The following is a 22,052-nucleotide window of genomic DNA, read 5'->3' on the forward strand; positions in this document are numbered from 1 at the left end:
GGAACCTAAAAGAATGAGGACATCTCCGATGATCTAGTATGGAACACCTTATTCGGGGCGCAGGTGCGGCTTAGACGGAAGAATTGGGAGTAGGGGATAGTCTTTACAAGAAGCAGGGTGGGAAGACGGGTGATTGGACGATCATTCAGTGCAAGGATACATTGTCCAAATCAATATTCCATCCGCTCCACTGCAAAATCCCCTTGAGGGGCGTCCACTTTGAAGAAGTTCTCCTCTCACCGACGAGAGTTCTGCAACAGCCACTCTCTCTTCTCCCCCTCTGTGATTCCTCTTGCTCTCCAGCCTTTTTCCCTGACTCTCAGGGGACCAGTCTCAGGGAAGGCTCTCGACCCGAAACGTCACCCATTCCTTCTCTGCTGAGATGCTGCCTGTAACACTGAGTTACTCCAGCATTTTGGGCCTATCTTCGGTGTGAACAAGCGTCTGCTGTTCCTTCCAACACACGATACTTGTGAAGGTTGATGTCTGATTAATGTGGACAGCTTGATACAATGATACAATTTATTTGTTGTCATTTGAACCTCATTGAGGTTCAAACGAAATGTGGTTTCTGCAGTCATACAACCAAGTAGAAGAACCAAGCCACAACACAATTTACACAAACATCCATCACAGTGAATCTCCTCCTCGCTGTGATGGAAAGGAAAGTCTTATCTATCCCCTGCACTCCCCAGTCTCCTCCCGATGTCAGAGTCAAAGCTTGATCGTATTCTTATCTAGTCTTTGACTGGACAGCACACAAACAAAAGCTTTCCACTGTACCTTGGTACAGGTGACAATTATAAACTAAACCAAGCTAAGTCCCAACATTAAACATGTTAGGATTTTGGGGTGTCGGGCTGACACATTTTTCCTGACAATAACCCGAGCAAAATACAAAATACTAGAACAACTCAGTGGGTCAGGCAGCATCTGTGGAGGAATGATAAGGTAATATTTGGAAAGTTCAACAGAGTGTTTCCTCCACAGATGTTGCCTGAACCACTGAGTTAATCCATTTTGTGTTTTACAAGATTTTAGTATCTGCAGTTCTGTGTGTCTATTAATAGCACAACCCACTTTCAATTCACCTATAAAATAAATATAATTCTGTCATAAGAAGCTTTCCAGTATACCAACTAAGTATATAAGAATTTAAAAAAAACTCACTGCAGCAAACATCACCTGGTCAACATTGGAATGGAATTGAACAATTGTGAATGAAGCATAAACACCACTAAAGGTGCCGGAAGGGTGAAGTTGAAGCAGTCAAAGATCAATGCACACACAAGAGACAGCTGATGCAAGGATCTAGAGAAGGGGTCTCCAAACTATGGCCCGCGGGCCATATCTGGCCCTCCATGAGATTTTATCCGGCCCGCAGCAGGATCTTAACATGTTCGTGCGGCGGGCTATTTAGCGGGTTCTGTGGTAGCACGGGAACTTACACGTCAGTTTGCCTTAAGCCAGGGGTCGGCAACCTTATTCTGCATAGGGGCCAGGACCCATGTCTGTGAGCGGATGGCGGGCCAGATCTTATCCGTTCCTAAACGCTGGAAGGAACTTCGGGGCTGCAGGGTTTAAAAATCGGTAGAAGGAGAGATTGTGCGAGGCTCTCACTGGCATTGTGGTGTGGAGAGGAGTGAAACAGGATAGAGTCGATTTTGTGCTTGTGACAAGCCTATCCTTCCCTGGGCTGTGCCTCCAGTGTCCCACCGGGGGATCAGCACGGCAGCTGACAGAAACCAGAGAAGGAGAGGAGGATGAAGAAATTATTTCAAACAAATTCCCCCATCTTCTCCACCTCGCCCTGATCCAACAGGAGAAGCCAGAGAATCCCGTCTGGAGAAGCGAGTGATTGATAGCAACCCTCCGTCCACCGTGCAAATCCCACAACCGCTGTTGCCCTTGGTGTCTCACACACTCACACTTCAATACAAAGACACACACGCACAGGGCTGGCTTCAGCTACCCGAAGCAGGAGCCCACCTCCCAGGAAATGCGCTTGTTGTGATTCCCGAGGCAAACGCCCTCAGGTGGACTGAACTTCGGGAGGGTTGTGTTTACAGCGAGAACTGGAGGATCTCCCTACCATTCACATGGGGCCCCAACCCCAGTCGGCAGTGCAATCACTGTCAAAATCAAAAAAGCAGTTCCATCCTTCCCATTAATGTGGTTGCATAAAACTTTATGATTTTGTAGGTTAACCTTGATTGATGGCTACAAGTTTTGTTTTGAATTTCTTCCATTTGTTTTACTTAAGTTCTTTTTTGAGTTCATTAAATTTATTAAAAAAACTGACATCTCTTTATTTTTTCCTACAGCCTGCAAAAATGTGCCAAATAGATAATGTGGCCCTCATGCTGGAAAGTTTGTAGGCCACTGATCTACAGCAATAAGATAAACCTGTTGTAATGTGACCGTATTTAGAATATTGTGTTCAGTTCTGGGCTTCATGTTTTAGGAAAGATATTGTCAAGCTTGAAGGGGTTCAGAAAAGATTTACGAGGATGTTTCTTGGTTTCTTGGTCCTCCAAAATATTCCAAATGGAATTTAAACTGGAGGTGGTGAAAGGGGGGCTTAAGCCAGAAAGGGTTATTGGGAAGAAAGAGCTACTTTACATTTAGTTGCATCTGGTTGGGTAACTATAGTTGGATGGAGATTATTCCTTGCTTTAATTGTGCGGGTGAAGAACGAATTGCTGTTCTTTGTCTGTCTTTGTAGCTGGGATCACAAATTGGATTGAATGCCCTCGTCTGCTCCTAATTGGTTTGGGTTTGGTGTAGTTCTTGTAGTCTATGTCGAGCTGACCATTTAACATTTTGTAAAAACAGGTCAAACAGTGAGCTTCACGTCTGTCTTGGAGAGGATGTTGCCAGGATTAGAGGGTGTGAGCTATAGGGAGAGGTTGAGTAGGCTGGGTCTCTACTCCTTGGAGGGCAGGAGAATGAGGGGTGATCTTATGGAGGTATACAAAATCATGAGAGGAATAGATCGGGCAGATGCAGTCTCTTGCCCAGAGTAGGGGAATTGAGGACCAGAGGACATAGGTTCAAGGTGAAGGGGAAAAGATTTAATAGGAATCCGAGGGGTAACTTTTTCACACAAAGGGTAGTGGGTGTGTGGAACAAGCTGCCAGGTCCTGGTTTTGGTCACCGGTTGAACAGGAATCGGTGAGGGCTGAATGCAGTAGTTCAGCTGCTGCAATGAAAACGGTCGCAGACGCAGAGGGCATATTGTATCGGGGTATCGGCCGACGGCCTGTATAGGTCCGGTAAACGGTGCTCTGGCACTATTCCCTGCTGTTACAAAATGACAGGAGAGAGTGGGTCTAGTGGTATGGAGGCCAGTGGAAGAGAGGATAACGAAGAAAGTGTTGAGAAGGAGTGGGAAACCGTGGGAGCACGGGGTAGTCCCAGGAAGAGCAGCCGTAAAAGAAGGAAAAACAATACTGGTGGATCGGAGAGTGAAGACAAGGAACCAGAAAAGGAAATTTTGTTAAATGTAGTGGTGAGGTTTGAAGGAGAAGGAGGAGTAAAGAAGATAGAGCCATTGAAGCTGACAAAAATAATCAGGGCCCAGGTTGGGGAAGTAAAGTATGCAAGAGTGCTGGAGGATGGAAACATGCTAATAGGGTGCAACAGTGAGGCTCAAGTTGAAAAGGCAATGAAAATGAACAAGATTGAGAAAACCAAAATAATCAAAGTAGTGAGAGTGGGAGAACGGAGGAGGGCAGGGTGTAAAGGGGTTATCTATGGAATCCCTCTCAAAGTTAATATGAGTGAACTGGTTCAGGAACTCAGGAAGAGATGTGAATTAATTATGAATGCCAAAAGAATGACCAAAGGAGCAAAGAAAGAGGAAACTGAGTCAGTTCTGGTCGAATTCAAGACAGAATCCCTTCCAAAAGTGGTCCATTTTGGATTCATGCGATATAGCGTAAGAGAGTACATACCCAAACCAATGAGGTGCTTCAAATGTCAGAAATTTGGGCATATAGCTAAAATGTGCAAGGGGGCGAGGAAATGCGCAAGGTGTAGTGGGGACCATGAATATGGTCAGTGTGGAGAGGGGGTCAGACCAAAGTGCTGTAATTGTGGAGGAGAGCATAGTGTGGCTTACTGGGGATGTGAGGTGATGAAACGCGAAGCTGAAGTACAAAACATAAGAGTGAAGGAAAAGGTCTCCTATGCAGAGGCAGCAAAAAGGGCTGACCCTACAAAACAGATGAATGAAAGAAGGATCAGGAGGGAACAAGATATGGGCATAATGGAGACAATAAAAGAAAAAGAAAAGAGTATATGGAAAGAAAAGAAAAACCTGGTTATATTTATAGCAGGAGTAATAAATGCGACAGCAGAAGTAAAATCCAAAACAGAAAGGATCCAAATCATTGTAAAGGCTGCAGTCCACCACTTGGGCATGGCAGGATTGAAGTGGGAGGAAATACATGATGGTCTCAGTATCCAGGCGAGCCAAGAGTCAACATGTGTGGGTTAATAATATTAATGTTAATCCTACAATGGAATGCAAGAAGCTTGTTAGCCAATGGGCAAGACTTTAAGCAATTCATAGACAGTAGGAAGGAAAAACCAGATGTCGTATGTATCCAGGAAACCTGGTTGAAACCAAGTTTAGATTTTGTTCTATATGATTATGTTGCAGTGAGATGTGATAGGGGAAATGGGGGAGGAGGGGGTTGCGCCACTTTCATTAAAAAAGGGATACCATACAGGGTATTAGGAATTGGGCAGGAACAGGAATATGTGGTAATAGAAGTGTGGTCTGAGAGGAGGAAAATAGTGGTAATAAATTACTATAATCCATGTAAGCGATTAGAGGTCAATAAGTTACAGGAAGTAGAAGGCCAGAGCAAATCTAATGTTATTTGGTGTGGGGACTTTAACGCACATAATACATTATGGGGCAGTGGAAAGTCAGATAATAATGGACAGGTAATTGAGGAATTATTAAATGATGGTAATCTAGTATGTCTAAATGATGGAAAGAAGACCAGGGTAGATGTTAGGACAGGGAAGGAGTCTGTGTTGGACCTTACACTTGTTTCTAATAGGATTGCTGCTAAATGTGACTGGGAAGTATATGAAAAGGGTACCATAGGAAGTGATCATCACCCTGTGCTATGCAAAATAAATGTTACTTTAATTATGAGTAAAGAAAACAGAAGTGGACGATGGGTTTTTGGAAAGGCTAATTGGGAGAAATTTAAGGAGGAAAGTGATAAATATGTAAAACCGATACAAGAAGAGACAGATATAGAAAACTTTGAGAATAAAGTGTCAGAAGGTATCAAAAGAGCAGCATTAGTTTCCATACCTAAAAGTAAAGGAAGATCAAAAAGGAAAGCTGTGCTGTGGTGGGACAATAAGTGTAAAGAGGCGGTGGTGAATAGAAACAGAGCATTCAGATTATTAAAAAGAACTCATAACTACCAACACATGATTAATTACAAACAGGCTCAGGCAATTGTAAGGAGGACTATAAGACAAACAAAAAGAGCATATTGGAGGAAGTATTGTGATTCAATTGGAAACACAACACAGGTAGGGGAGATATGGGGGATGATTAAAAAAATGGAAGGTGATAAAAGGGAGTGGAGTTATCCTATCCTAACAAATGGAGATCAAACTGTAGTCTCAAATAAAGACAAAGCAAAACTAATGGTTAACACTTTTAGTAGGGTTCACAGCTCCCACAACTTATCAGATGAAGGAAGAAGAGGTAGGGAAAGAACAAGAGAGGAAAATGTTGAGGCCTTACAAAGGAATAGAATAGAATAGTTTCTTTATTGTCATTGTAACATGGGCCATGTACAACAAAATTTAAAATGTCAGCCAGTCAGTGCAGCATTCAAACATTTCTAAAGCTAACGAAACATCCACGGTAAAATAATAAAGATAAGCAAATAAATAAAAATCACAGACAAAGCACGCATACACACCCAACCCTCCATCCTTCTGTCGATTATTTCAAGTTACCACAGTCCCTTAGCTTTCCCCCTGCGAGTTGGCGATTCACATTTAGTACTTTTTATAGCAGTGAATTAAGGGTAAAAAAGTGTTTGTTTTTAGTCTATTTGTCCTTGTCCTTGTGGATCTGTACCGTCTGCCTGACGGCAGAGTTCAAACAGGGAGTGTCCGGGGTGGAGAGATGTCCTTGGAATATTCTGCGTTTTTTTCTCCCTCCAGCGGGAAACTGGTGTAGGTCCTCCAAGGTAAGGGATGGCAGCCGACAATGGTCTGGGCGCAGTCAATGGCCCTCTGGAGCGCTTTCCTCTGAGCCGCTGTGCAGCTGGTGTACCACACGCATACACAGTATGTTAGTATGCTCTCAATGGAGCACCGATAAAAAGGACAGCAGCAGCCTCTGAGTGATGTTGTTCTTCCTGAGCACCCTCAGGAAGTGCAGTCTCTGCTGGACCTTTTTCAGCAGCGCAGTGGTGTTCACGCTCCACGTCAGGTCCTCCTCAATGTGGATTCCCAGGAAGCGGAAATCCGCCACCCTCTCTACACAGGAAAGGTATCACAGAGGACAAGTACAATATTCCATTTAATTTGGGGGAGCTAAAGAGAGCTCTGGCCAAGTGTAAGAACTCAGCCCCAGGGAAGGATGATATTTGTTACATAATGATAAAGCATCTAAGTGAGGAGGGACTCCAAAAGATGCTTGCAGTATATAATAAGGTGTGGGAAGAAGGGCGAATACCGGAGAGGTGGAAGGAAGCAATCATTGTGTCTATTAGAAAACCAGGGAAAGATGCAAGTAATCCAGTAAATTATAGACCTATAGCCTTAACAGCACACATGTGTAAACTGATGGAAAGAATGGTAAATGAAAGATTAATGCATCTAATGGAAGAAAAAGGTATAGTGGCTAATTATCAGAGTGGATTTAGAAAAGGGAGAGGTACTAATGATCCAGTTCTGTGCTTGGAAGATGATATAAGGAAAGCACAAGTCAAAAAAGAATCTGTAGTTACCATATTTTTTGATGTAGAGAAGGCTTACGATATGTTGTGGAGAGAAGGTCTTCTAATAAAGCTGCATTTAATGGGAGTAGGAGGAACTATTTTTAACTGGATAATGGATTTTCTCAACGGTAGAAGTATACAAGTTAAAATAGGGTCAGACATCTCTAGTAAATGTGTAATCGAGAATGGAACTCCCCAGGGAAGTGCGATAAGCCCGATCCTATTCTCAATCATGATCAATGATATATTTGCAAACATTCAACCAGAGATGGGGCGATCCCTCTTTGCAGATGATGGCAGCCTATGGAGAAGGGGGAGGAATATAGATTTTATCGTGGAAAAGGTACAGCAAGGGATAGCCCAGGTGGAAGAGTGGGGAGGGAAATGGGGTTTTAAATTCTCTATAGAGAAGACAAAGATAATGGTTTTCACAAAGAAAAAAATTAAAGAGGATGTCCAGTTAAAACTATACGGCAACAATTTGGAAAGAGTAAAAGATTTCCGTTTCCTGGGAGTTCATTTTGACTCCAGATTAACATGGAGGGTCCATATTACAAAAATAATTGAAAAATGCAAAAAAGCCATCAATGTAATGAGATGCTTGGCAGGTTTAGAGTGGGGAGCAGATGTATTATCTCTTAAACATATTTATGTATCACTGATCAGATCCAGACTAGAGTATGGCAGTATAGCTTATGGGTCAGCATCTAAGTCAGTGTTGTCCGAGTTGGACAAAGTCCAAGCGGAAGCTCTAAGAGTCTGTATAGGAGGTGTGCGGACGTCACCTGTATGTGCACTACAGGTGGAAACTGGGGAGATGCCGTTGAGACTGCGCCGCAGACAACTAATGGCTAATTACTGGTTAGGCCTTAAGGGTCATGGAGAGAACCACACAACAAAAAAGGTAGTACAGGAATGCTGGGAGAGAGGGGTGGCTCAGTCTGGAAGCTTCGGCTGGGTTGGAGGAGTTGTGGCAAGGGACATGGGAGTAGAGGACAAAGAGTTCTGCCCTGCAGTATTGTGGCCATCTGTGCCAATATGGTTACTGAACATCCCAAAAGTTGATCTGGAGATATGGGAGGCAAAAAGGAGGAACAAAAATTCAGACCTAAAGACAGAATATCATAACCATATAGATAATAGATACAGGGAACACCTCTTAATTTTCACAGATGGATCAAAGGACCCAGTAGCTGAAACAACAGGGGCGGCTGTGGTAGTCCAGGGGATGAATGTTGAGCTTTGCAAAAGAACAAATAACTATTTGACAGTATATACAGTGGAACTGTATGCTATTTTGATGGCAGTTCGGTGGATGGAACAGGTGCAACCATGCAAAGTATTAATATGTAGCGACTCATTATCTGCAATCCAGAGTATTGGGTCTGGTGCATCCCATAGGCGGCCTGACCTAGTGTATGAAATCCTGCTACTATTAAGCCAAGTGACAAGGAGGGGCAGTGACGTGACTTTGTTGTGGGTCCCAGCACACATTGGTGTTCTAGGAAATGAAAAGGTGGATAAATTAGCAAAGGAGGCTTTAAAAAAAAAAAGAAACATAGAGGTAAACTTACAATTATCCAAATCTGAAGGAAAACACATTGTGTGGAAGAAAATAAATCAGGAATGGCAACAATACTGGGAACAGGAGACAAAGGGGAGACACCTCTATTCGCTACAAAACAGAGTGGGCATTACAGCAAGAAGAGGGGGGAACAGGAGGGAACAGGTAGTATTAGCAAGATTGAGGATAGGACACACTCACCTGAACAGCACATTAAAAATATTGGGAAAACACCCTACTGGGCTGTGTGAGGAATGCCATCAGCCGGAAACAGTTCAGCATGCCCTAGTTGCATGTAGGAGGTATGAGACAGAAAGAGGAATTATGACCAGTGAAATGAAGAAAATTGGAGTGACAGAAATATCAGTGAAGAACATTCTAGAGTGTGGAGGGAAAGGAAAAGGAGTAAAGGTGTTGTTTGATTTCTTGAGGGCCTCTGGCCTTATAAAAAGGATATAATGTAAAGACACGAGTACTGTGGAATGAAGCCAGAAGGTGGCAGCAATGCAACATTGCGGATGCCGGCTGCCGTAAAACTCCAAAGAAGAAGAAGAAGAAGAAGAAGAACAAGCTGCCAGAGGAGGTAGTTGAGGCTGGGACTATCCCATCGTTTAAGAAACAGTTGGACAGGTACATGGATAGGACAGGTTTGGAGGGATATGAACCGAGTGCAGGCAAGTGGGACTAGTGTAGCTGGGACATTGTTGGCTGGTGTGCGCAAGTTGGGCCAATGGGCCTGTTTTCATACTGCATCACTCTATAAGCTCGTACCACGCCTAGATAGTGTACCACCCAACAACATCAACAATTCTCCAATTTAAGGTTTCTATTAATTCTCCTAATCCACCCAGATTCTCTCACATACCCGTTTCCAACTCGACCTCCCCAAGACCCGTTTCCTTCTGCCTATCGCCCACATGCTGTACCTACTTTGTTCCCTATGCCCAATCCTATTGTTTCTCTTTTCACATCATCCCTTTCTTCTCTAATTCCATTTACCACTTTATTATTCCATAATCTCGGCTCCTACTAATCACAGATTCTGTATCAGTCTCCATCCCTCCCACACCTCCATCTGACCGTCAGCTCCTGTCTCACCTCTCCCTCTCATCTCTTTACACTGGCTATTTCCCTTTTACATTCTCAGTTCTTATGCAGGGTCTTAACTCAAAATATTTAACATCGTTTTGCTTTCACAGATGCTGTCTGGCCAACTGATAATTCTTTGCTGTTGAAGGTCAATGCGTTTGACCAAGGCACAGAAACAAAGGAGAGACCAATTTGTACTTGTTTCACTCCTAAGTGGTTTAACTTTTATTTTGAAACTGCGATATTCTTCTGTTGGGGAATAATCCTTGCTGTATCTATCCTGTTGTGCTGCACAAGATATTTAGCCTCACAACTGTGCCCTGACCCATAGATTCAGTGGTGAGTTTTTCCCTAGTGTAAAATCTCCAGCATCCATATGACTTCCTTGTAGTAGGTGAGAATAGAAACCAAGAATGCTTTGACTCATGAAGATTATGTTGCACGTTCTCTACTAATCTCCCGCCTGTAGTTAATATTGGTCCATCGTATTTCTTATCGTTTGCTAGGAGACCAATAATTCCTCATATTTTCAGGTTAACCAACTCTTAGAACCAATTACATTTAAAGAAAATCAAATTTTATCAGACTGAAGATTATAATTTATCATAGAGAAGAAATTCATCAACATTTAAACAGAAAAACATTTGAATCACCAAGAATATGTGCTGGTAAATAGAATTAAGAGAGTTGGTTACTCGAGTCAGCTCAGTTGTGGTTAGCCAAAGAACTTGTTCTGTGCTTTATGACTGTGCCAAACGGAATACAATTTGAAAATCTATATTACTAAATCTCTGATCTTGACCGCTTTTGGCCCACTGTGCTGCAATTTCCGACAGAACGCCGCCACCTACGGCCGTCATTTTTGGCCACCTCGCTCAGGGCCCCCCTCCGCCTTACGGGTGCGGAGGATTTTTCCCATCGATGACAAATCGGAGAGCTATTAATGTTTATTAAAAAATCACCATTCTCTCTGCTGCCCCTGCTGGAGGGAAGGGACTATAAAACCAGGAAGTGGATGAAATCAAGGGTCTCGTCTCTCTGAGCTCTGAATAACACTGAACAAATGTCTACACAACTGTGAGTACCCTTAATGTGGTTTGAAAATGAAAATATGGTTTGTTTGAAGTAAAAAGGCACTGCCTGCAAATGGTTGTTTGGGTGCTTTGGCTTGAAGTTGAAAGGCACTACTTACTGCAAATGGTGACTTGGGTGCTTTGACTTGAAGTTGAAAGGCACTACTTACTGCAAATGGTGGCTTGGGTGCTTTGACTTGAAGTTGAAAGGCACTACTTACTGCACATGGTGGCCTGTGTGCTTTGGCTTGAAGTTGAAAGGCACTACTTACTGCAAATGGTGGCTTGGGTGCTTTGGCTTGAAGTTGAAAGGCACTACTGCAAATGCACCTACTTCCTGTTTGCACTGTATATTGATTTTAGATAAAACGCTACCACTTACGGCTGTGATTTTTGGCCATCTTACTCAGTCCCCCTTCCGCTGAGCAGGTGCAGAGAATTCTTCCCATCAATGAAAAATAAGTGTTATTAAGTGTTTAAAAAATGTTGAGAATCTCCCTCCTGTCAATCATGCCCTGAAAGCCACACCTTTTCCAGTTTAAGGGTGGAGGGGTTATAAAATCCGGAAGTGTGGGTGTGGCTCAGTCTCTGCATGATGGGGGAGGGAGAGGTCATGACCATGTCTGAGCTGTGAATCAACTGAACACACTGAATGTCTACTGAACTGTGAGTTTGGTGTTTTGAAGTGCTTGAAGTGGTATGAAACTGCACTGAATTTGGTGGCCTTGCACCATGCTGAAAGTGGTATGAAACTGCACTTGAATTTGGTGGCATTCCACCCTGCTTGAAGTGGTTGGAAACTGCACTTGAATTCGGTGGCCTTGCACCCTGCTCATCGTGGTAAGAAACTGCACTTGAATTTGGTGGCCTTGCACCCTGCTTGAAATGGTAGGAACATGGATTTGAATTTGGTGGCCTTGCACCCTGCTTGAAATGGAATTTCAAGGAATAGTCATGAGTCAACTGCCAGCCCACCAGCCGTCAGTGAGCTGCCAGCAGAGCAGGCTTGAGGGACTGAGCTGCCACCCCAAGAACCCATACCAGCACTCCAGAAAGCCCCCTCACTGGCCACCAATATTGGAATTGGTGGAGAGGTGGAATATTGCGTCGGGGGATTCGCCCTCCTGTGTAAACATGGGACCCAACGGGTCTCACTTAGTCTAGTAATACATAAAACTTAAATAATCCATGGAGACATGAGAAATTGCAAATACTGTAATCTTGAGGAAAACAAAGTACTGGAGGAACTCAGCGGGTCAGGCAGCATCTGAAGGAATGAGACTGGAGAAGGATCTTGACCCAAAACATTGCCTGTCCATTCCCTCCCCAGATGCTGCCTGACACGCTGAGCTCTTCCAACACTGTTCGTTAAAAAAAAATCTAAGGATGCATATAAAACCTTTCAAATCTTCTTTGCTGTAATGAGCAGTTGAACAATTTTCTAATTACATGCTACCAGTCTGGCATCATTGTTTTTCTCAAATAGACCGTTGTATTATTTTCCATGGCGCAGGTTTCCGCCTCCCTTGCTTCAGAACCTGGTTATACAGTGCCTCCATAATGTTTGGGACAAATACCCATCTTTATTTGCCTCTGTACTCCACAATTTGAGATTTATAATAGAAAAAAACACATGTGGTTGAAGAGCACATTGTCAGGTTTTAATAAAGGCCGTTTTTATACATTTTGATTTCACCATGTAGAAATTACAGCTGTGTTTATGCATAGTACACCCATTTCAGAGCACCATAATGTTTGAGACACAGCAATAACATGTAAATGTAAGTAGTCATGTTTAGTATTTTATTGCATATCCTTTGCATGCAATGACTGCTTGAAGTCTGCGATTCATGGACATCACCAGTTGCTGGGTGTCTTCTCTGGTGATGCTCTGCCAGGCCTGTATTGCAGCCATCTTTAGCTTATGCTTGTTTTGGGGACTAGTCTCCTTCAGTTTTCTCTTTCAACATATAAAAGGCATGCTCAATTGGATTCAGATCAGGTGATTGACTTGGCCACTCAAGATTTAACTATTTTTTAGCATTGAAAAACTCCTTTGTTGCTTTAGCACCATGTTTGGGATCAATGTCTTGCTGTAGAATGAATCGCCAGCCAATGAGTTTTGAGGAATTTGTTTGAACTTCAGCAGATAGGATGTGTCTATACACTTCAGAATTCATTATGCTACTACCATCAGCAGTTGTATCATCAATGAAGATAAGTGAGCCAGTACCTTCAGCAGCCATACATACCCAGGCCATAACACCCCCACCACTGTGTTTCACAGATGAGTTGGTATGCTTTGGATCTTGGGCAGTTCCTTCCCTCCTCCATACTTTTCCCTTGCCATCACTCTGATGTTAATCTTCATCTCATCTGTCCACAAGACCTTATTCCAGAACTGTGGTTGCTCTTTTAAGAACTTCTTGGCAAACTGTAACCTGGCCATCCTATTTTTGCAGCTAACCAGTGGTTTGCATCTTGCAGAGTAGCCTCTATATTTCTGTTCATTAAGTCTTCTGCGGACAGTGGTCATTGACAAATCCACACCTGAAGAGTGTTTCTGATCTGTCGGACAGGTGTTTGGGGATTTTTCTTTATTATAGAGAGAATTCTTCTGTCATCAGCTGTGGAGGTCTTTCTTGGCCTGCCAATCCCTTTGCTATTAGTAACCTCACCAGTGCTCCCTTTCGTCTTAATGATATTGCAAAAAGTTGATTTTGTTAAGCCTAAGGTTTGGCTGATATCTCTAACAGTTTTATTCTTGTTTCTCAGTCTCATAATGGCTTATTTGACTTTCATTCGCACAACTTTGGTCCTCATGTTGATAAACAACAATAACAATTTCCAACGGTGATGGAAAGACTGGAGAGACTAGGTGCTGAGAGCTCTCTTATACCTGAATTAAGGTCGCAATTAAACACACCTGAAAATTTACAAACACCTGTCAAGCTATGTGTCCCAAACATTATGGTGCCCTGAAATGGGGGGGACTATGTATAAACACTGCTGTAATTTCTACATGGTGAAACCAAAATGTATAAAAATTGCCTTTATTAAAATCTGACAATGTGCACTTTAACCACATGTGATTTTTTTTCTATTACAAATCTCAAATTGTGGGGTCCTTGTCCCAAACATTATGGAGGGCACTGTAGTTCTCTGCTGATTAGAAGAGGAACTGCAATGAAATCTTCACTTACTGCTTTAACTGGCACAGCAAATTTATGTTTCAAATAATTTTGAAATATATAGATAGGCCGAAAAGCCTTGGCATCCAAATATCCCAAATAAGGTGACAAGAATAAACTATTTTGTAAATATATTGAATATAAATATGATTATGCAAACTAAAAATCACTGCTTAGGTCTTGAGTTTGCTCACACTAAGCATTACAGTTCATAACAATTGCAAAAGTCTTTGATGTGGGATGACAAGAGCATCAGTTACAAAGGTTCGAAAACCTGTCCAAACATTTCTGAGTCTTTAGTTATACAGTGCAGAAACAGGTCCTTTGGCCCACCTGGTCCACGCCGACCAGTGATCACCGCACATTAACACTATCCTGCACCCACTAGGGACAACTTTTACATTTACCAAGCCAATTAATCTATGAACCTGTATGCCTTTGGAGTGTGGGAGGAAACCGATGATCTCGGAGAAAACCCACGCAGATCATGGGGAGAACGTGCAAACTCTATACAGACAGCACCCGTAGTCAGGGTCGAACCCGGGTCTCCAGCGCTGCATTCACTGTAAGGCAACAACTGTACCGCTGCGCCACCGTAACTGAGTCGGCAGGTGGCCTTCAATCATTCTGAACTCAGTCACTAAAATGGATATCCTTTGTAAATAGTGCATCTTTACTTGATTTCTCAAGGAACTGGTCCTGTCTTTCTTTTTCTATATTTCCTATCATAAGAAAGATATGTTCCCAACTTGTTCTGTAAAATATTTGTGCCGGTTTAGCTCTAAGATTGGGTATTTATAGTAATTTTTATAATTATAATTCAAAAAAACTCAATAGTCAAATCTGTGCAATTAGATGAATGGTCAATATTAATTACTATATCGTATATTGTGTCACAAAACCATGCAAATGATGAACACAGAATATTTTCTTTAATTACAGTATGAAAAGTGTTGCAATCAAAATAAGGATTGAAAAAGAGAATGTTCCTTAATAAAAGCACCAACCACAATTCAATAATGCGGAGATACCCAACTAACTGCAGAGATCAAAATATCTTGGGATGAATGGATCAAACCACAATCAATTAATTCTTAGTTTAAAATTGGTACTTTATTATGGGAAGAAATCTTAAGAGGGGAAATAGTGAAGGTGGGTTTCATAAAGCATGTTGCTTCTAACTAATTTCATTTATACCTAGAGAGAATATACGACTTGATGTAATTATCTAAAGTATCTTACAGAAACCCAGTGACTGATTACTTGAAGTAGTTTATTGTTCAAATACACCAAGTTAAGTTGCAAGCACTTTTTATGTCAAATATATACAGAAAAAAAAGTACAGTAACACAGAACAGTGATTTCTAACATCGAAACAGGACATTTTCTCAAACACTCCAGAAGGAACAACATGTGTCTCCTTCAAGCATAGGTAGCATACATTCAGAACAAGTGTGTCTTAATTCAAAAAAAGGGTACTGGAAACCAATACATGCCTGTTAAAACTACAACTTATATTGTCATGACTGTTGCACTTAGACCTGCTTATCATACCATGTTACATCAATATTTCACAGTATCTGGGTAAAACAATGACAAGTGACAGCAGGCAAAATTTGACTGTTATGACCAAATATCATTGACTTCCAATTTAGAAGCAAAAAATAGTAATCACTGCCAAATTGTGCTCAATGTTCCAGGCAGTGAACTGCCTTTAGTACGGCATATTTGGTCCGTGTTAATGCTATTATGTTGTGACAAACTGAAGTAATTTTAGAAAGACATTTAAATTATTGTTGCTTTTTCTGGAGCAGGTGATCTGCCGGCGTGGTTTTAGTGTACTAATCAATTCTTTATAAGAAATAGTCTGGAGTACGTCGAGTGACGTGAGGTTCTCCACGGCGTGGTGCTGGATCAAACTGAAGACTGTAAGAGACGAAAAGTTGCCTTAGCATGTGAGTCAATGAACATCTAACAACATGATACAGACTTAACACTTAAAGATTGAGTGGTGTATACTAGCAAGAATAGCATCAAGAATATCCATTATACTTACAATGAATACTTCAGTGTGTCGTCTAGTTCCATAATAGCAGCCTGGTTACCACAGCGATAACAATAGTTTGGAGCACTGAATATTGTCACTACATTTCGATCATGACACCAGTTGTATCCCTGAGATTAAACAGATGAAAAGATATTTATCATCTTGCAAAATAGGATTATACCAGATACCATTAATTTGCAGTGTTCTTTTGTATCGCATTTGAATGTACTGCATATCATTCAGTCCATTTATAACTCCTCAAATTTTCCAAACCAAGTAATATACATACATTTGAGGATTTATTGAGGATTGGAAGGCTATAATAGTAAGCTAATATGACAAAATACTACAAAATATGACTCAAAATACTAGGATTGTATACTCTAATCTTTGTAAATGACAGATTATCCACAGAAACATCAAAATTGCCAATGATTTCTGAAAACAGACATTACCTCAGGGATTAAACACCTTTTAGCCGTAAACGTTTAATGCCAATAGCTCCTCTCTACCGAGCCCCAAATGTAGACTGTGGCTAAGTTGTATCTGCAGATAGTTCCTCAGTCTCAACTATCATGCACATTTATGATAAACAGGATTCCTTGTACACATAAAATAAAATCTAAAATTTATCTTTACATATTTTATCCCAAGAAGCAATTTTTAAATTCAGTACAAATTAGACTGGCTAATCCCTTGGTTTGAAAATTTATCAACACATTTACATCCCGACAATTGCCAACAGCATTTACATAGCGGGTTACATATAGACCAGAAAGAATCATATACTGGTTAATGTCACCCGGTTCTACTACCGGATACAAAAAAATCAGCTATTTACCCTCTTCGTTGTTAACCATGGGATATTAGTGTGCAAGCTAATTGAACTCAAGCCAAAGGTGGGAATATAAATTTCATCAATTACAAAATTCATTGGTAAAAGATCATAAGTTTGGTAAAGATTATAAGATTGGTAAAGATCAAGGGCCATGGTACTTTATATAGCTAGGCTTCAAATGGGCAATTTTCATACTTCACCTCCCCCAACCCCTACTCCACCAGGCCTGTAATGCCAATGTACCTGTTGGTTTGTCATTATGTTAAAAATATACTTGCTGCACCATGTACCAGCTTTAATCATGTTTGTAAGACAATTATAGAAGGATTATTACGTGTATATTTCTAACCCAATCATATAGAGCTGATATATTAAAAAAGGTCAAAACTCAGTTAACAATTTTTTATGCTTCCGGTAGTTGATAGACCTAGACCAGCGAGTTAAACTATATGAACAATTATCAATTGTCCTATCATTCAATCTGAATTGAAACCGGATTACTCAAAAGCTTTTAAAGTCTACAAATAGGATATTGTGTTTATTAGATCTTAAAGTTACAAACTGAAGAGTACCAACTCCTGTTTAAGTACATGATACAATAGTTCAGGTGTGAATACCCTACCTCCATTACAAGTTGATGAGCCCTGGACACCAGAGTGAGGCCATTTGCATGGTTAAAAGTTTCAGAAATGTCCTGTCCAAAAGTGTAGCCTGCACCTCGAGGAGAAATTCCCCAACCACCACGATCATCAGGATCCGACCACAGCAAATCACACATTGGGCCCTGTTTGAACCAAGCAGAACAAAATATTACAAAGAACTCGGGTCAAATTTAAGACAAATGTGGGTCCCTTGAAGACAGAAACAGGTGTATTTATTATGGGGAACAAGGAAATGACAGACAAATTGAACAGGTACTTTGGATCTGTGTTCACTGAGGAAGACACAAACCATCTCTCAGATGTACTGGTGGCCAGAGGACCTGGGGTGACAGAGGAATTGAAGGAAATTCACCTTAGGCAGGAAATGGTGCTGGGTAGACTGATGGGACTGAAGGCTGATAAATCCCCAAGGTCTGATGTTCTGCATCCCAAGGTACTTAAGGAACTGGCTCTAGAAATCGTGGACGCATTGGTGATCATTTTCCAATGGTCTATAGATTCAGGATCAGTTCCTGTGGATTGGAGGGTAGCTAATGTTATCCCACTTTTTAAAGAAAGGAGGGAGAGAGAAAACAGGGAATTATAGACCAGTTAGCCTGACATCAGTGGTGGGGAAGATGCTGGAATTAATTATAAAAGATGTAATAGCGGCTAGCAGTAACAGGATCGCTCCGAGTAAGCATGGATTTACGAAGGGGAAATCATGCTTGACTAATCTTCTGGAATTTTTTTGAGGATGTAACTAGGAAAATGGACAAGGGAGAGCCAGTGGATGTAGTGTACCTGGAATTTCAGAAAGCCTTTGATAAGGTCCCACATAGGAGATTAGTGGGAAAAATTAGAGCACATGGTATTGGGGGTAGAGTGCTGACATGGATAGAAAATTGGTTGGGTAGTAGGAGCAGCACCTCATAGTTTGCTTGGGTAGTTTATACCCCAGCAGTATGAAAATTGACTTCTCCAATTTCAGGTAGTCCTTGCTTTCTCCCTCCTTCCCATCCAGTGCTGTAGGCTCAGAAAAATACAACCAGCAGCTGATTGCAATTTTAGAGCTAAGATCCCAATGTTACTCAAATTTATAGAGGGATTTGTCAGCAATCTATCAATTCCCTGTAAAACCATGTTATTCAATTCAAATTTGTTTAACACATTTACATTGATCCAAGCATTTGATTATCAGACTTAGCATCAATAAATTTCCATTGAAAACCACAGCACTGACACCTAACTGTGTTAAAACATAGAAATTAGGTGCAGGAGTAGGCCATTCGGCCCTTCGAGCCTGCACCGCCATTCACTAGACTATGGCTGATCATCCAACTCAGCACCCTGTACCTGCCTTCTCCCCATACCCCCTGATCTCTTTAGCCACAAGGGCTACATCTAACTCCCTCTTAAATATAGCCAATGAACTGGCCTCAACTACCTTCTGTGGCAGAGAATTCCAGAGATTCACCACTCTCTGTGTGAAAAATGTTTTTCTCATCTCGGTCCTAAAAGATTTCCCCCTTATCCTTAAACTGTGACCCCTTGTTCTGGACTTCCCCAACATCGGGAACAATCTTCCTGCATCTAGCCTGTCCAACCACAAGAATTTTGTAAGTTTCTATAAGCTTAAGAATTTTGTAAGTTTCTATAATGTTAAGAAATTTGTACGTTTCTATAAAACATGCAGTAGAAGGCAGTAGTTCATCTGTGAACTCAAACTGCTCAATGTGAAATAGAGACAAAACAGTTCTCAGATCAATATGTAATGTCATAATGTAAATTTGGCTACAATGCTGCAATTGTTTTTTGAAACATTCCTTCAAATTGCAGTCATGACTATTAAACACTAAAAACCTGAAAGCAACCATACAGAGGCAAAGTTAATCAGATTAATTAACTATTGTACATTTGGTACATTAGTGCTCAGATATCAACCCTTTACCATTGTCGCTAAAATGTCGGAAGCCACTTTAGCTCACCATTAACATATTTTCCCTGCATTCACATCAACCCCCCCCCCACCCACCCACCCCCACATTCTACCTCTCACTTGCGCACTCGAGGTAATTTACAGCAGTTAATTAACCAACCACCCTGCACATTTTTGAGATATGGGAGGAAACCAGTGCACCCATGGAAACCTAAACAGTCACAGGGAGTATGTGCAAACTCCATGTAGATAACACAAACCATAGGATTTAACGTGTCACTCGAGCTGAGAGAGAAACTTGACAAGCTGTGCACTACTTCAGAATAACTTTTGAATTGGTGATAACCAGACAGAATTGCAGGGAGTTTACCTCGTGTGGTACTTCCTGCAGACGATCTAAGGCTCGAATATGATCCAACGTGTCTATGGATGGGGAAAGCCCACCATGCAGGCAAAATATCTGTGGATGGCAAATCAATAAATTAAAAGTATTGATATCAACCAGATGTACCAAAACAATTTCCGTGTCATAACATCATAACGTTCAAAAAACCTCACAGAAAATATACCAGACCAAAATCACTTTAAATATAGTGGAATTAATTTCTTGATGTACATCTCATTTCTTTAACTATGTTCCAACTCAATTTGGCATTAATGGTTACAGGTATAAAATGGTCAAAAAATTCAATCAAAAAAATGTTGCCCATCATAATCCTTCCTGATTAAACCAAGGTCATGAGAAAGAAGAGTATAAGTAGTAATTTCCAAGGAATGTCATAGGGCTAAACCCAAAATATCCATGAAATGGAATGAAAAGAGGATTTGAATGCAGGAAAATTACTCATTGAATTCTTAAATTTTCTTTAATGAAAACATTCCACTCACTTGACCATCAACTAACGCCGTCAAGGGCAGATAATCAAACAGATCTGTGAAGTACTTCCAAACACTAGCATTTCCATATTTTCTTAGGCATTCGTCATAAAATCCATACACTTGTGTGATTTGTCTGCTTTCATGGTTCCCTCGTAATATTGTGATGCGTTCTCGATATCGAACCTTTAAAAAAAAAGAAATGGAACAACTAACATAGAGCAATATTCCCAATAGCTGCATTACAAAATTAAGTATAACTGAATCAGTACTACTTTTATCAGTCGTTCAAATAATAATGTGCATGGTAAGCATTTGGGAGAGAACCAGATATAATTGCATAATAAAAAGGATGTAAATTTGAAAATGAGTCATACCTTCAATGTTACAAGTAATGTGACAGTTTCAACTGAATAATAACCTCTGTCAACATAATCTCCCATGAAAAGATAATTGGTGTCTGGAGATCTGCCCCCAATTCGGAACAGTTCCATGAGGTCATGAAACTGCCCATGAACGTCACCACACACTGTGACGGGACATCGTACTTCCTGTACATTCGACTCCTTTGTAAGAATTTCTTTAGCCTACAAAAGCAAGAATGAAAGGAAGGGTTAATTCAAGAAATCCAATAAAATAAAAAAGTGAAAGATAATTGCTAGAATTGACTAAATTCCTTTCTCACATTGCTAAACATCATTAAGTAAAGCAACTTGGTATTCCAATGAGTCCTTAGAAGACAGCTTGGCGCATTTGCTTTTCCGTAAAATCTATTTACTATGTACCCTTTTAACTTGGGACTAGTGGTGTGCCCCAGGATTCGATGCTGGGCCCATCGCTGTTTGCCATCTATATCAATGGTTTGGATGAGAACGTACATGGCATGAATAGCAAGTTTGCAGATGACACCAAAGTGGGTGGCGTTGTAGATAGTGAAGATGGTTGTCAAAGATCTTGATCAGTTGGGCAGGTGGGCTGAGGAATGGGCTGATGGAATTTAATACAAATAAATGTGAGGTGTTGCATTTTGAGAAGTTGAGCATGGGCAAGACCTACACAGTGAATGGTAGGGCTCTGGGGAGTGTTGGAGAGGATCTTATAGAGGTGTACAAAATCATGAGAGTAATAGACCGAGTAAATGCAGAGAGTAGGGGAATTGAGAACCAGATATAGGTTTAAGGGGGGGGGGGGGGGGGGGGGGGGGGGGGGGGGGGGGAAGATTTAATGGGAAACTAAGGGCCAACTTTTTTTACAGATAGGTGTTGTGCACGCATGGAACGGGTAATTCAGGCAGGTACTATTGCAACATTTAAGGCGTTTGTACAGGTCCATGGATGTGGTAGGTTTAGAGGACTATGGGGCAAAAGCAGGCAGGTGGGATGGGCAAGTTGGGCCGAAGGTAGACACAAAATACTGGAGTAACTCAGTGGGACAGGCAGCGTCTCTGGAGAAAAGGGATGGGTGATGTTTCGTGTTAAGACCTTCATATTATACAAAAAACGTCAGGGGGGGGGAAGGGACATAGATAAGGAAATGTGAAAACAGGGCCAAATTCCCTTGTGTGGGCAAAGGGAATCGGGCCAGTTTTCACGTCGCATCACTTTAAAATAAATAACAACAACGTGAGAATACATTAACTTTTGAGCAATGATAAGCAGTACAACAGGAGATACAAGAAAGAGTACATTGGCATCAAATGTAAACCTGCACAGAATCTGAAGATCCTAACCCAAAATGTCATCTGTCCATTCCCGCCATGGATGTTACGTGACCCGCTGAGCTTCGGTCCCATTTTGTGTTTT

The 22,052-nt window shown here is 41.3% G+C and overlaps 1 protein-coding gene across 1 annotated transcript in view; it reads right to left on the reverse strand.

Annotated features, from left to right (window-relative positions):
- Nucleotides 1-15,161: 15,161 nt before the first annotated feature.
- The window catches only part of ppp2cb (protein phosphatase 2, catalytic subunit, beta isozyme), a 17,782-nt gene continuing 10,891 nt past the window's right edge, over nt 15,162-22,052 (reverse strand). Inside the window, exons 2-7 of the mRNA XM_055641997.1 lie at nt 20,628-20,837; nt 20,263-20,436; nt 19,745-19,834; nt 17,417-17,578; nt 15,966-16,084; nt 15,162-15,835 (exon numbers count right to left, since the gene is read on the reverse strand). Coding sequence (XP_055497972.1) covers nt 15,763-15,835; nt 15,966-16,084; nt 17,417-17,578; nt 19,745-19,834; nt 20,263-20,436; nt 20,628-20,837 — 828 coding nt within the window. The 3' untranslated portion in view covers nt 15,162-15,762. The remainder of the gene's footprint in view (nt 15,836-15,965; nt 16,085-17,416; nt 17,579-19,744; nt 19,835-20,262; nt 20,437-20,627; nt 20,838-22,052) is intronic.

This window comes from Leucoraja erinacea, chromosome 1 (genome assembly GCF_028641065.1).
Source record: "Leucoraja erinacea ecotype New England chromosome 1, Leri_hhj_1, whole genome shotgun sequence".
NCBI classification, from domain to species: Eukaryota; Metazoa; Chordata; class Chondrichthyes; order Rajiformes; family Rajidae; genus Leucoraja; species Leucoraja erinaceus.